Below are 13,581 nucleotides of genomic sequence, written 5' to 3' on the forward strand. Positions count from 1 at the left end.
AGATCATCTTTTAAGCTGTAATCATGTCAACCATCAGGGCTTGCTGTTGGGTTGATGCATGGAAAGGTGTTCATTATATTAGAATATCTAAAAATAGCCAAATTGCAGTCAGGTTGGATATTTGTTCCATAAGCACTGAAAAACATATACAAAATGATGGACCAAAACTCATAAAGAACAGGACAAAACCAAAATAAATCCAGAATGCCTTCTGCCCTACCACATCGGTCACATTTAGGAGATGCAGTACAGAGGGAAATATTTAACTTAATCCAGTTTAAGAGAAATCAAATCAAATCACTTTTATTGTCACATCATCAGCAGCACGTGTGCTATGATGAGTGAAAAGCTTAGGTTCTGGCTCCGGACAGTGCAAAATACAGACAGTACAAAATACAATGACAGTGCAAAATACAACAGTATACTCCCCAAAAAAAACCCAAAAAAAAACAGAACAATGTAAGATTGACAGCGATATGTGCAATGAATAGGTGTCCACATAGTTGTTGTTGGCAGTATTGTTTCAAGTATGGATTGGTTAAAATGCAGTGCATGCTACATATTGATGGTGTGCAGTGAGGGGTATGGAAGAGTCTGTCTGTGTGAGGTGTGTTAAGTGTTCATCAGCCTAATAATCTGAGGGAAGAAACTTTCCTTCAGTCTGCTGGTGCGTGATCGGATGCAGCAGAACCGTCTGCCTGATGGTAGCAGAGAGAAAAGTCTATGGCTTGGGTGGCTGGAGTCACTGATAATTCATTTGGCTTTCCTCATGCACCGCCTGGTGTAGATGTCCTGGAGGGAGGGAAGCTCACCTCCTACTACACGTCCAGCAGTTCGCACGATCCTATATAGGCCTTTGCGATTGCTACTGGTGTTATTTCCATACCAGGTGGTCGTAGAACTATAAATTGAGTTAATTTATGTCTCAAATTTATCGAACCTTTTTTATTCTCGATAGGGCTTCTTACCAGATCTCATCAGCCACTTCATTCAAATCCATGGTCCAAGCGTCTTAATGTGCTTACTGCATATTGGAGCCTCAAGTTGGAATAGTTATTAAACTAAAAATGGTTTCTGCAATCGGTTTCCTCAAATGGTTTGAGTTATCTTAACTTTTTGGCCTTTACATTGCATGAAATGTGCTATATGAAGAAATGCTAGCCTTGATTTACATTGCAGAGTTCATTAATATGTATGATCGCATTGTGATTTTATTATGTTTAAAAGATTTTGAGAAATCCAGTTTGTTTTTTGCCTTAACTTTGGCCCTTACTCCGTTTGAGTGGATGATTTTGACCACCATCATCGCCAACTGCATCGTACTGGCTCTCGAACAACACTTACCAGTTGGAGATAAAACTCCACTGTCAGAACGACTGGTAAAAGCACACACACTCTCTCACACACAGAAACACACACGCACACTTATAGAGCTATCGTAATAGGGACTTTCAATTGATCATAATGATTTTTTTACAGTACTGACAGTTTTTTTTTATCTCCTACTCCAACTCATAACATGAAATGTTTATAAATGTTATTTTACTCATCGGAACTAAATAAATTCCCTGTAATGTCAAAATATACAGTTATTGCAATATTTGGTCCCCACAATGTGGTGAATACAAGGTACATACAAACAAGACCCACTTCAAATGTTATCACTAGATTTAATAGGCATTATCAGTGGTTATCATTTGATAGATATAGGCCAGTAGAGGCCTTCTGCGCCTACAAGTAGGTTTAGAAGGCTGTTATCATCCATCCACATGGTTAATCAACTATACTAATAGAGAAGACTCCCTATCCAGATCTGTCTTTGCATTACTGTGATGGTTGGGTTTAGGGTAAGAGTAGACGTTAATAAAATACAATTAATGGGAAATTTAATCTATAATATAAATAATACTAATAATAATTTCCGGCCACAGCTGTATGTGATCTATAGCTGATTAACTATAAGGATGGATGATAACAGCCTTCTGAGTCTACCAGTAGGTGCAGAAAGCTTCTACTGGCCCATACCTATCAGCTAATAACCACTTCGCTTTTTCAATATACTGTATAATATGTTAAAAGAACAATCCTACACAATTCTTAGAAAATACTGTAAGAGCAATGTAATATAAACATTATAAACATTGTAAGTGATTTAAACATTATCAGACTCACTAATAATCTCAAGCACTCTGAGATTTTGAAGTGAAAATACCCTTTCTAATAATCCCGTCTGTGCTGTTTTTTTCTCTCGCAGGAAGAGACGGAGCCCTATTTCATTGCTATTTTCTGTTTTGAGTCGGGCATTAAGATTCTGGCGCTGGGATTCGCCTTCCACAAGGGCTCCTACCTGAGAAACGGCTGGAACGTCATGGATTTTGTTGTGGTGCTCACAGGGTGAGTCAAACAACTACACACATGTATACACACACACACACTGGTTTCTAGAGTCACAGTGAAATACAAATAAAAACGAAACGGAATCTTAGCTGCTTGATTTATGAGTCAGTATAAGCAGTTATCAGATGGCTCTCTGGAATGCTTGATTCTGATTGGTTGATTGTGGTGTTCTGATTTCAATATACCTGGTTGGTGAAGTGGAAGTTCAGTGACTTTAAGACAAGTCATTTCACATTGCAACTTTCTTTAAAAGCTCTTTTTTCAATCATGCATGTCATAATTGAAGTTATTTTAGGTTTCTATACCGTTTTTTATTTTTCTGCGTAATGCATCTTATTTTGGATGGCTAAAGTGTTTATTTTGAGTCTCTTTTTCAGTGACTCATTTAAAGAGTTGATTGTTCATGATACAGATTGTAATAGTAATTTTACCTACTTTCACGTTCACTCAGAGATAACTTCACATTTTATTTAGTGTCTGTTACTATTACATTCTATATTAGAATAGATAATAGGTCTATACATTTCTTTATGACCAAATGACTGCACATTATACATAATATAAACTACTGCTCAATTATTATGCTTTGTAATGTTTAGAAAAAATAAGGCTTATTTTATTGAATAAATCTGTTTCAAATAGTACATTTGTTTTTATATATTTAAAAATTTTAGTTTATTTTTCTAAAGACAAATCTGAATTTTCAGCATCATTAAATTATTAATGTATTAATCTTTTTATTCATATATTAATGTATTAATGTTAATCTTTTTCATTTGCTAATTTTGTGTATTTTGGATTATCTGTAGGGATGTAACGGTATCAGAATTTCACGGTACGGTAATACCTCGGTATGAATGTCACGGTACGGTATTTATTGAATCATTTACAGGAAAAAACAAAACTTATGAAAATACTCCAAAAAAGTGCCAAAAGTGTCAATGACATACAAATTAGTCATCTATCTGTAAGCTTTGAAACAGGAACTTCAATTTTAATAACAAAAAAATATTAAACCATGTAAAAAAATAAAGTTTCAATTTAGTATTGTTGAAAACTCATCACATTCAACATTTAATCACTCACTCACTTAGATAGAGATGGGTTTAAAGGAAAATTATCATATAAATATAATCTGGTAAAAGCTGGTATCTCTGGGTATTTACAATGTCCCTTGCAACAGAAAAAAACCCTCTCATTTGGGACTGAGGTTTCTGGGACAAGAGAGATATGACTTGGCCCAGGTTGACAGCAGTGGGTATTGTGCATTGAGTGAGATAGAGATCTCATGTCTGCATCAATCTGAACAGTGTGCTGTGTTTCTGCAGTCCCCATGATATTAGTCGTATTCCCCAACTTGCAGGCACGTGCACACACAGTGCTTAACCTGTGCAGTGCACATGCCCTTTTTAGTCTTGGATAGAAAGTGCCCTTCCAAAATGATCAAAAGTGCCCCCGCGACGCGACATACCCTCCGTCCCCGCTTTACAGTACGCGCGCGACAACACAGCTGATCAGAACTCGCGCGACAACACGGCTATTCAGTACGCGCGCGACAACACGGCTATTCAGTACGCGCGCGACAACACGGCTATTCAGTACGCGCGCGACAACACAGCTGATAAGAACTCGCGCGACAACACCACTATTCAGTACGCGCGCGGCGACAACACCCGCTTTAGGGTTTTCCAGCTCTTTTTGATCCCCGCTTCTAGCAGCACACTCCATTTCCGCATTACTGGATCTGTAGCGACAACAGACCGCAAGGGATTATGGCCAAGCCTGGGCTGATGGGAATTGTAGTTTACGGTACCTCCCGTTCGCTTCATTCGCCTGAGCAAATTTTCTCAGAAGACCTATAGTTTTACCGAGTCATGCGACTACGGTAATATCGAAAAAAATTAATATTGCGGTATGACGGTATTTACAATACCGTTACATCCCTAATTATCTGTGTTGAAAACATTTTTGTAGCATACATTATTCACTAAAAAATATACAAATATATAGTTTGTTAGTCCTAGGCAATATAGCTTTTCGGAAATCGGTAATAAAATGTTAATTATATTAAATTAAAATCATTTTTATTTATAAATATAAATTCATTAATTCGTTTTTCTTTAGCTTAGTGACAATTTTATTGGTTGCCACAGCGGAATGAATTATAAACTAGTTCAGCATTTGTTTGACATTGTCCGTAGTGAATGAGAGTGTATGGGTGTTTCCCAGTTATGGTTTGCAGCTGGAAGGGCATCCGCTGGGTAAAACATATGCTGTCAGTTCATTCCGCTGTGGCGACCCCTGAATAATAATGTGACTAAGCCGAAAAGAAAATGAATGAATAAGTATTGTGAAATATTATATCAGTTTCTGTTTTTATATATTTGAAATTACAGTTTATTTCTCTGATGACAAAACTGAATTTGAGCTTATAATTCGCAGATTTGGGTTATTTTGTATTATCAGTGTTGAAAATAGTAATTCTGCTTAACATTTTTGTGTAACAAAAAATACATTAAATGCCATATTTTTTTAAATGTACAATTGAAGTCAGAATTATTAGCGCCCTGTATACCACCCCCCACCCCCCCCACCCCCATTTCTGAATATTTTTTCTAACACATTTCTAAACATAATAGTTTTAATAGCTAATTTATATTTTATCTTTGCCATAATGAGTCCATAATATTTTACTAGATATTTTTCAAGGTACAAGTATATATAAATATAAATATTTATATATTTACATTACTTACAGTAAATATATATAAAAACAGCTTAAACAAATGAGACTTTCTCCAGAAGAAAAAAATATTATAGGAAATATTGTAAAATATTCCTTTCTCTGTTAAACATCATTTGGGAAATATAAAAAAAACAATTTACAGGAGGGCTAATCATTTAGACTTCAAATGTATATAGTTTATAAATCACTTTTAATCGATTCAAGTTACAACAAAGACGTTTCTAGCATTAGATTTCTATTTGATATAAATGCAGATGTATACCTGGAGCTCAGCGTGAAGTGATGTTACATGCACAGTAAAGGTCTGGGTGGCTGCTGGTCTCTCATGCCTTAATGAGCGCTCATACACACACACACACACACACACTGGTGAACACAGGGCTGATCACAGCGACTCTGTAGGGATCAGCCATCAGGCCACGTCTGAAATGTCACCTCACAGGGAAGCAGAGAGAGACAGACGTGTGTGTGGAGGAGTGTTGTAGTATAGCGGGACCACGTGACTCCATTACTCCATTCCCATGAGACTTTAATATTGGAAAAGGAGAGAGAGAGAGAGAGAGAGAGAGAGAGAGAGAGAGAGAGAGAGGTGTTGTTGATGTGGAGAGACATATAGATGAGGAGGAGGAGACGAAAGGCTGATGGTGGAATTTAAGATGGAGTGAAATCCGTTGGAAATCCGTTATTTCTGTGTTGGTATTTTATGCTGGTTAGTGTTGGTTTGATGATGCTGAACAAGGATTGTCATCATCAGTGACTAAGAAATGTGATTAAAGGATTGATTCTGCCAGAAAGCTCTGTTGTATTTTTTTGAACAGTTTGTTCTATTGCGTTGAATGTAAGTAAATGGTAACAGATTTGTTCCAGTTATGTCTGACTTAGAAATTTTGTATACATAAAGAGCCCTATCATACACCCGGTGCAATAAGGTGCAAGATGTGTTTGACGCAATGTCTTCCTATTTTCAGACCAGCATAACCCTAATTTTAACATTTTGCACCAGGTTGTTAAAATAATAAATCCATTTGCGCCGCTTTGTGGACTCACGAGTGTGCTTACTTCAGCCAAGTGAGTTTCCACCGTTTCTTTATCCATAAAAGTAAAGGAGTAAAGGTAAAGACAAAGCAAAGAGGCTGAATGGAGGAGGCTCATTCTTTATCCTCGCGCTGCAGATGATCTGTTTAGCTGTTTTCTTGCTAGTGAAGCATTCAGTTTTTTAACTTTCAAAGTCCGCCATGAAAATAGCAAATGCTCCATATCTTGACGCAACTGAATCTTAAAGGGAATGGGAGATGAGACTCTGATTAGTTTAATGCACATTATGCTCAAAACACACCCATAACTCTTTAAGAGAATAAGCACAACCCTGTTAAACCATGCGCCGTGGCACAGAGCATATTTTTTTGTCCTTAAACAAGCAAAAGTGGATTTGGACACGCCCTTAATGCTTTTGCACCATGCGCTTTAGACTTTGCACCTAGATCGTTAAAATAGAGCCCATAGTTATTAAAAAGCTTAATTTAGTGTAATGTTTACTCTTTTATTAAGATTAGATTAGAGATTATATAAAATTCAGCTTTAATGTCATTACACATGCCCAAGTACAAGGCATTGAAATGCAGTTTAGGTCTAACCAGGAGTGCGATAGTAGCAATTGCAGAAAAACTATAGAAAAACTATGGTGATATTTACAGATGGATTTACTTTGAACATTATTTACAGGTTGTATTAACTATGAACAGAGATTTACAATAGATGAATGTATTTACAGGTTGCTATTAATAATTAGAGTTATCTAAATAGATATAAACATAATTACAAATGTTTATGTCCAGAAAAGTTACAAGGAGAGTGTTGGGGTGTAAAAACGAAGTTCTAGAATAAAAACAATCCACCCCCACACTGGCGTTTCACCCAGTATTTTTGAACAGCTCTCCATCCACACTACAACGCTGAAAACACACATCACTTGAGCACACACCGATGCGCAAAACGGAGCTCCAGGCAGAACCTCAGGTGAGAGCTGTGCACATTGGACAGTTCATCAAAGATCTACTCTCACTATAGTTTCTAAATGTGATATTTAATTCATCTTGTTGTCTCTATCTAAAGACATATTCTTCTACTTTGGTCTTTTGAATCTATTACTTGTTCTCGAGTAACATGTTTTGGCTGAGCGCAATGATAAGTTAGTACAGTAATGTATGTAGCCACATAAACTGATTCTACACATTTGACTGATTGCTTGTCTTTATTTCCTATAATGTATAAACTTATTGTATGTTATATGTTTCTAATGGTCATTATTGATATTTAAAACTGAAATTCAGCAAAAGAGAGTATATTGCGTATTTTTCACTGAAAATGAATGCCAGTTATGTTATAGGCTCCGTTTTGATAAAAACATGCAAACAGTGAAGATGACAGTTATATAAATAAGTAGCTACACAATGCATCAACATTTTGGTGTCTGTTAAGTTGCTAATTAATAATTGACAGTTATAAAGTACACTGTCCCCTTGGAAGATTCACCCGACGTGTCCTTGGGAGTTTGTTTTCCATTTCAAAATTGCAAAGTCTGAACTTACAAGGAGAGAGGATGTATGACTGTGTGTAGGCTACTTAATATTGAGGAAAAAGGTCCAATCAGATTGGTGAATGCCTGCAGCGCCACCTTCGATTTCAGATGTCTCAGTTTTCCCCCATCCACTCTGACACAGAGCAGCAGCATTTTAAAATGAAACCGTCCTTTTCAGCGTTTCCAAATCGCTCCGTTTTTGGTGCTCGAAAACTCCTGGGTAGTATGGACGGAAGTCGAAACAGTAGCAAAACAGAACCTGAAGCGCCTGCCAGAAGCTAGTTACTGTAATATTATCAAATATAAATGAAAGTGTTTTTAGAATACACAAATAAGTATTGGATTGTTTATTTATTTATTTATTTATTTATTAGAAATATAATATATATTAGTAATATAAACATCTATAATAATAAGAATAGAAAATATTTCATAAAATTAAAAAAGAAAATTTTTTATTTTGTTTTAGTTTTTTTTTTCTCCACTTAATGACGTAATTGACACATTTAATAAAGTGTTTTAAATATTTCAAAGTACAGGTATTGTATATGATACAATAATTTCTAATAACTGATTTATTTTATCTTTGCCATGATGACAGTTAATAATATTTTACTAGATATTTTTTAAGACACTTCTATACAGCTTAAAGTGACATTTAAAGGCTTAACTAGGTTAATTGGGTAACTAGGCAGGTTAGGGTAAATAGGCAAGTTATTGTATATCGATGATTTGTTTTGTAGACTATCGGGAAAAAAGTCTAGCTTAAAGAGGCTAATAATTTTGACCTTAAAATGCCTTTTAAAAAATTTAAAACTGCTTTCATTTTTGCCGAAATAAAACAAATAAGACTTTCTCCAGAAGAAAAAATATTATCAGACATACTGTGAAAATTTCCTTGCTCTGTTAAACGTCATTTGGGAACTATTTTTAAAAAGGAAAAAAAAAATTTGAAGGAGGGCTAATAATTCTCACTTCAACTGTACATCTAAAAACATGACATTTTATATCGACCTTTTGTTTTTATTTAATAATGACAAATGCACATCAGTAGTTTATAAAATAAAACACGAAGGAACATTTTACATTTACCAATTATTGGCAAATTAATGGAAAATTCTAATTTAGTTGAAATCTTTGATGACAGTTAATCATTTTTGAGTGATGTGTCTCTTTAAGAAAACACAATTAACTCTGCAGCATCCTAAACAAACCATGCAAAGTTAACCAGCAATCCTTGTCTTTTTAAACAAGTGAAAGTAGAAATAAAGGGAAGAAGAAGGGGAAAAACTAGAACATGGAGGATAGAGGGGGAAGGGAAGTGTGTGTGCGTGCATGTGTGTGTGTGTGTTTTGGTTTGCTGCTGCAGTAACCTGCTTTTCACCACTGCAGATGATCAATCAAGCAGGCCTGCTTTTAGACACGGACAGATCTTCACACACACAAGCAGCTGCGAAGCTCAACATGGCTAATCATTAAGTACATCCTCAGTACACACAGTTTTAGCGGCCATCCACTGCTGCGTGAGCACATTCGACACGTTTGTAAGCATCAGCTGGAGAGAAAGCGCTGCGCTTTGATGATAAATACGTCCTCCATTCTGCTTCCTGCAGCTTTCATTTCTGTTTACAGTCAGACTATAGTACACCTTTATTTATTCAAGCAAACACATATGTAATGTCATGTTGGACTGTTGTGTTGTGCCACCTATGAAAAAAAAAAGGTTTGTTTTTTTCTCTAATTTATTTTATTTTATTTCATTTTTTTTTTATTCATTTCCCTTCGGCTTAGTCTCTGATTTATTATGGGTCGTCACAGTGAAACGAACTACCAACTATTCCAGCATATGTTTTACAGAGCAAATGTTCTTTCAGCTTTCTCCTTTTCCAACTCAGTACTGAGAAACATTTTGTTTTGTTTTGTTTTGTTTTGTTTTGTTTTGTTTTGTTTTGTTTTGTTTTGTTTTGTTTTGTTTTGTTTTGTTTTGTTTTGTTTTGTTTTATTTTATTTTATTTTATTTTATTTTTAATTACTACTATTATTATTTACTACTACTATTTATTTTTAATACTACTATTACTACTACTAATCATTTTAATTGTTTACCCATTAATGAAAAAATGAACTGCAAATAAAAATCTAGGAATATATTTTAATTTAATTCAATTCAATTTAATTTTACAAATACACATTTTTTAAGATTACAATCTTAGATTGCTTAATGAAAAATTATGTTTTATTAGAGTTTACTCAAATATGTCTGTGTAATTTGTTATAAATTATTTAGTATTTTAAAATATTCATTATAAATTAATTTAGTAAATCTAAAATATAGTTGAATAATAATGTTATATAATATAAAACAATAAACAATATTAATATTAAATATACAGAATATGAAATATTACCTTATATAAATATGAATTTATTTAAATATTTTAGTCAAATATTAATTTAATAACATTAACATAGTTTTGCCACTGAATATTGAATATTTTATTTATTATTAATGTTATGTTTTACCAATACAAACTCATATTTTCGATTTTATTTAACTTTTTGTGTGACTCAACAAACAGCAGATGATCTGGCTTTGTGTTGTTCACTCAGTAGTCCTGATCTGAAGACAGGCAGGTAATGGGCGCGAGCCATAGTGGGATTACTGCTGACTGCCTGCACAGTTGTTCAATCCACTGCCAACATTACCAGCTGGCAGAAGCTTTTCTTAGTCTTAAAGTTGCTTTGCTGAGCCATTTTCTTCCTCATTCTGCAGCCACACAAAACACAGATCTTTAAATATGATTATCTGCATCTAAATGTCTGCAGACATGTCAGTTATGATGCCCTAAAGAGCCTAATATAATAATAACTATATCTGTTATCAGTGTTGGCCGTTGTTTAAGGCTATTTTAGCTTCACAGAAACGTTTTTAAACTGTTCATATGAACAGGGACTTTTCACTTCGAAAAAGCCTACTTAGGCACTTACAGTGAACTGTCAAGGCATTATAAACTCGCCACGTTTAAGATCTCTTTTGTTTAAAATCAATATTCACTCCCCGATTTTTTTTTTACGATAAAAAGTGGGTTTCACATCAGACAAGATGCACTGCATTAAATTCCACTGTTCCATTCGTCTTTAAAATTATGAAATTTTTACATTTATATTAGGAGTTTTTACCTTTAATGTTATAGGACAGTGGAGATTATCGACAGGAAAGTCTAGGGAAAGGATCGGCAAAGGAGCTCGAGCCAGGAATCAAACTCGGGTCACCATAAAACCTGTAGTGCCATGTGTTGACGCACTAACCATTGGGCTATTACCGCCAGTGAAAAGAAAATGACATTTTTAAAGAGTATTTCCAAAGCCTTTCATCTCATTTTACATATGAACAACTAAATGAATGCTTAAGTCTATTCAACTGACTATATCTAAATCAAATTACATTATCAATGCTGTAAAATAAACCTTAGGAAAATGAAAATAGTCACATCAGATATTCAGATATTGAGCTTAAATTGCAATTTAAAGGCTTTACTAAATTATTTAGGTTAACTAGGCAGTTTTGGTTTATTAGGCAATCATTGGACAACTGTGATTTGTTCTACAGACAATCCTCAAAAAATGATCTTAATGGGGGCTCATAATATTGACCTTAAACAGTTTAAAAATAAAATAAAAGCATATTTTATTCCAGCTATAATACTACTACTAATAATAATAATAATATTATAATCTTTAGTTTAAGCTACAAACGTTTAATTTACTGTGCCCAAATGGCTGAAATTTGCTTCTAATTATTAAAGTCAGGTCTTAAAAACATTTGCAAATAATACAGTTTCACTCTAAGGTTAAAAATTTGAAATGACTCTACTATGTTGTTAACTGTAATTTCTCGTCAACTACACCTTGTGGACTTGCACATTGTGATATCAATGCTAAAGTGATATGTTGTGCAGCCGTAATGTAAGAGTTACATGTATATTACAAACTAAAGTCATTTTTTATCATTTCATCTAAAATGTTTAAAAGTTTAGCCAGGATTTTTATTTATTTATTTTTTGGCAATATATCTGAACTGCTCTGGAGTGTCAGTCTGACAGGGGTTGTGGGTTCTGGATCTCCTTGGGTGACTCTCTATCAGCTCCAACACTCTTCTACTACATTTTAGTTTCAGCTGTCAGATTTTCCATGAAGACATGAATGAAGCCGGACATCAGAGAGACAGGCTCTCCTGACCTCTGAGCAGTGTGTTTGTGCTGCTGGTCACTGAGCGGTCAATGGTCACGGCACACAGGCCAGAAGAACTCATAATCAATCTGCATGTCAGCAGCTGACAAATCCAAACATCAGCTAGCTTTTTTCAGCATCAAGAAAAGAAACAAATTGGCATGTTTATACATAATGTAAAATAAATAAATAAATATTATTCGTTTTATTAATTTATATATATATATATATATATATATATATATATATATATATATATATATATATATATATATATATATATATATATATAATTTTTGCATATAAAATATCTGCAAATATAATGTACAATGTCTAGAGTTGTAATTTATTTTATTAATTTATTTAACTTAATATTCCTTCATTCATTTTCTTTTCGGCTCAGTCCCTCTTTTAATCTGGGTCGCCACAGCGAAATGAACCGCCAATGTATCCAGCATATGTTTTATGCAGTGGATGCCCTTCCAGCTGCAGCCCATCACTGGAAAACAACCATACACACTCATTCACACATACATCATGGAGAATTTAGCTTACTCAATTCACCTATAGAACTCGCAAACTCCTCACAGAAATGTCAACTGACTCAGCCGGAGCTCGAACCAGCGACCTTTTGAGGCGATTGTGCTACCCACTGGGTCACTGTCCGGCCCCTAAAATATATGTATTATATTATTTTACAATATTAATAAATAAGTCAATGAATAAATAGACTAATAAACACATGTATATTATCACATTATTTATATTGTATATATGTAAATGAGATCCATATTTTTTTTTCATTTTATACAGTACATTTCTAAAAAATAATAATTTATAATAAAAGTATAATAAATTATACATGTAATATATGCAATATGTAATGATTGTTATTACTTTGCACAAATTACAGAGATATATATTTGTTTTGTTTGTTTCTATTTTGCTCTCTTTAGTATAGTACTGTCACCATATCACTCCAGCATTGTTACTACTTCCCTGTCACTCTCTGTATTTCTACTTCTGCTTGTGCGCGTGTCGCCAGTGTGCAGCTCTTACTTGGCAGATTCCTGAGTCGTGACTGTGCAGGCTATTGGCTACCTGCTCTGTGCCAATCTGTGACTTCACTGCTGGCACACACAGAGATAGCGAGAGAAGAGAACAGCCGAACTCTTCAGTCTGAGAAACATTTCAACGTTTCTGGACACACCTTAACACTGCCATGTGCAGCGCTTTCATATCACTGGTATGTAGTCAGCGAAGCAAGGGAAGCCACAGCTCTCTCATATAGAGATTCATTTTAATATTGTGGAGAAGAACAGTAGTTAAGTGGACCACCATGTGAGGTTGAAATTGGGCTGCAGTGAAGTGGAGCAGCATTCTGTTTTTATTTCGGCTTGCTTTTATGCTAATTTATTTAAAACATTAATTTAGGCCCAATCCCAATTCTACCCCTTAGCCCTTCCCCTTACCCCTACACGTTGTTTTGCGCATTCACTTGAAGAGGTAAGGCTGTCCCAATTCTCTTTAGCTTGAAGGCATAGAGCTAAGGTGAAGGGCTAGATAGCCCTTAAAACGGAGATTTTTTAAGACCACACTCAAAACCAAAGGGTAGGAAATAGGGATGTAA

General features: G+C 34.7%; 1 protein-coding gene across 5 annotated transcripts in view; it reads left to right on the forward strand.

Annotated features, from left to right (window-relative positions):
• Positions 1-13,581, forward strand: part of cacna1ab (calcium voltage-gated channel subunit alpha1 Ab) — a 278,990-nt gene that overhangs the window by 126,030 nt on the left and 139,379 nt on the right. For all 5 annotated transcript variants that reach the window (XR_015502049.1, XM_087272738.1, XM_087272744.1 and 2 more), the window contains 2 exons: positions 1,274-1,379; positions 2,255-2,394. Coding sequence is in view for 4 of the 5 variants with exons in the window: in XM_087272738.1 (XP_087128864.1) it covers positions 1,274-1,379; positions 2,255-2,394 (246 nt within the window). In the remaining variant the exon portion in view is untranslated. The remainder of the gene's footprint in view (positions 1-1,273; positions 1,380-2,254; positions 2,395-13,581) is intronic.

This window comes from Danio rerio, chromosome 11 (assembly GCF_052040795.2).
Source record: "Danio rerio strain M-AB ecotype USA chromosome 11, GRCz13ab, whole genome shotgun sequence".
NCBI classification, from domain to species: Eukaryota; Metazoa; Chordata; class Actinopteri; order Cypriniformes; family Danionidae; genus Danio; species Danio rerio.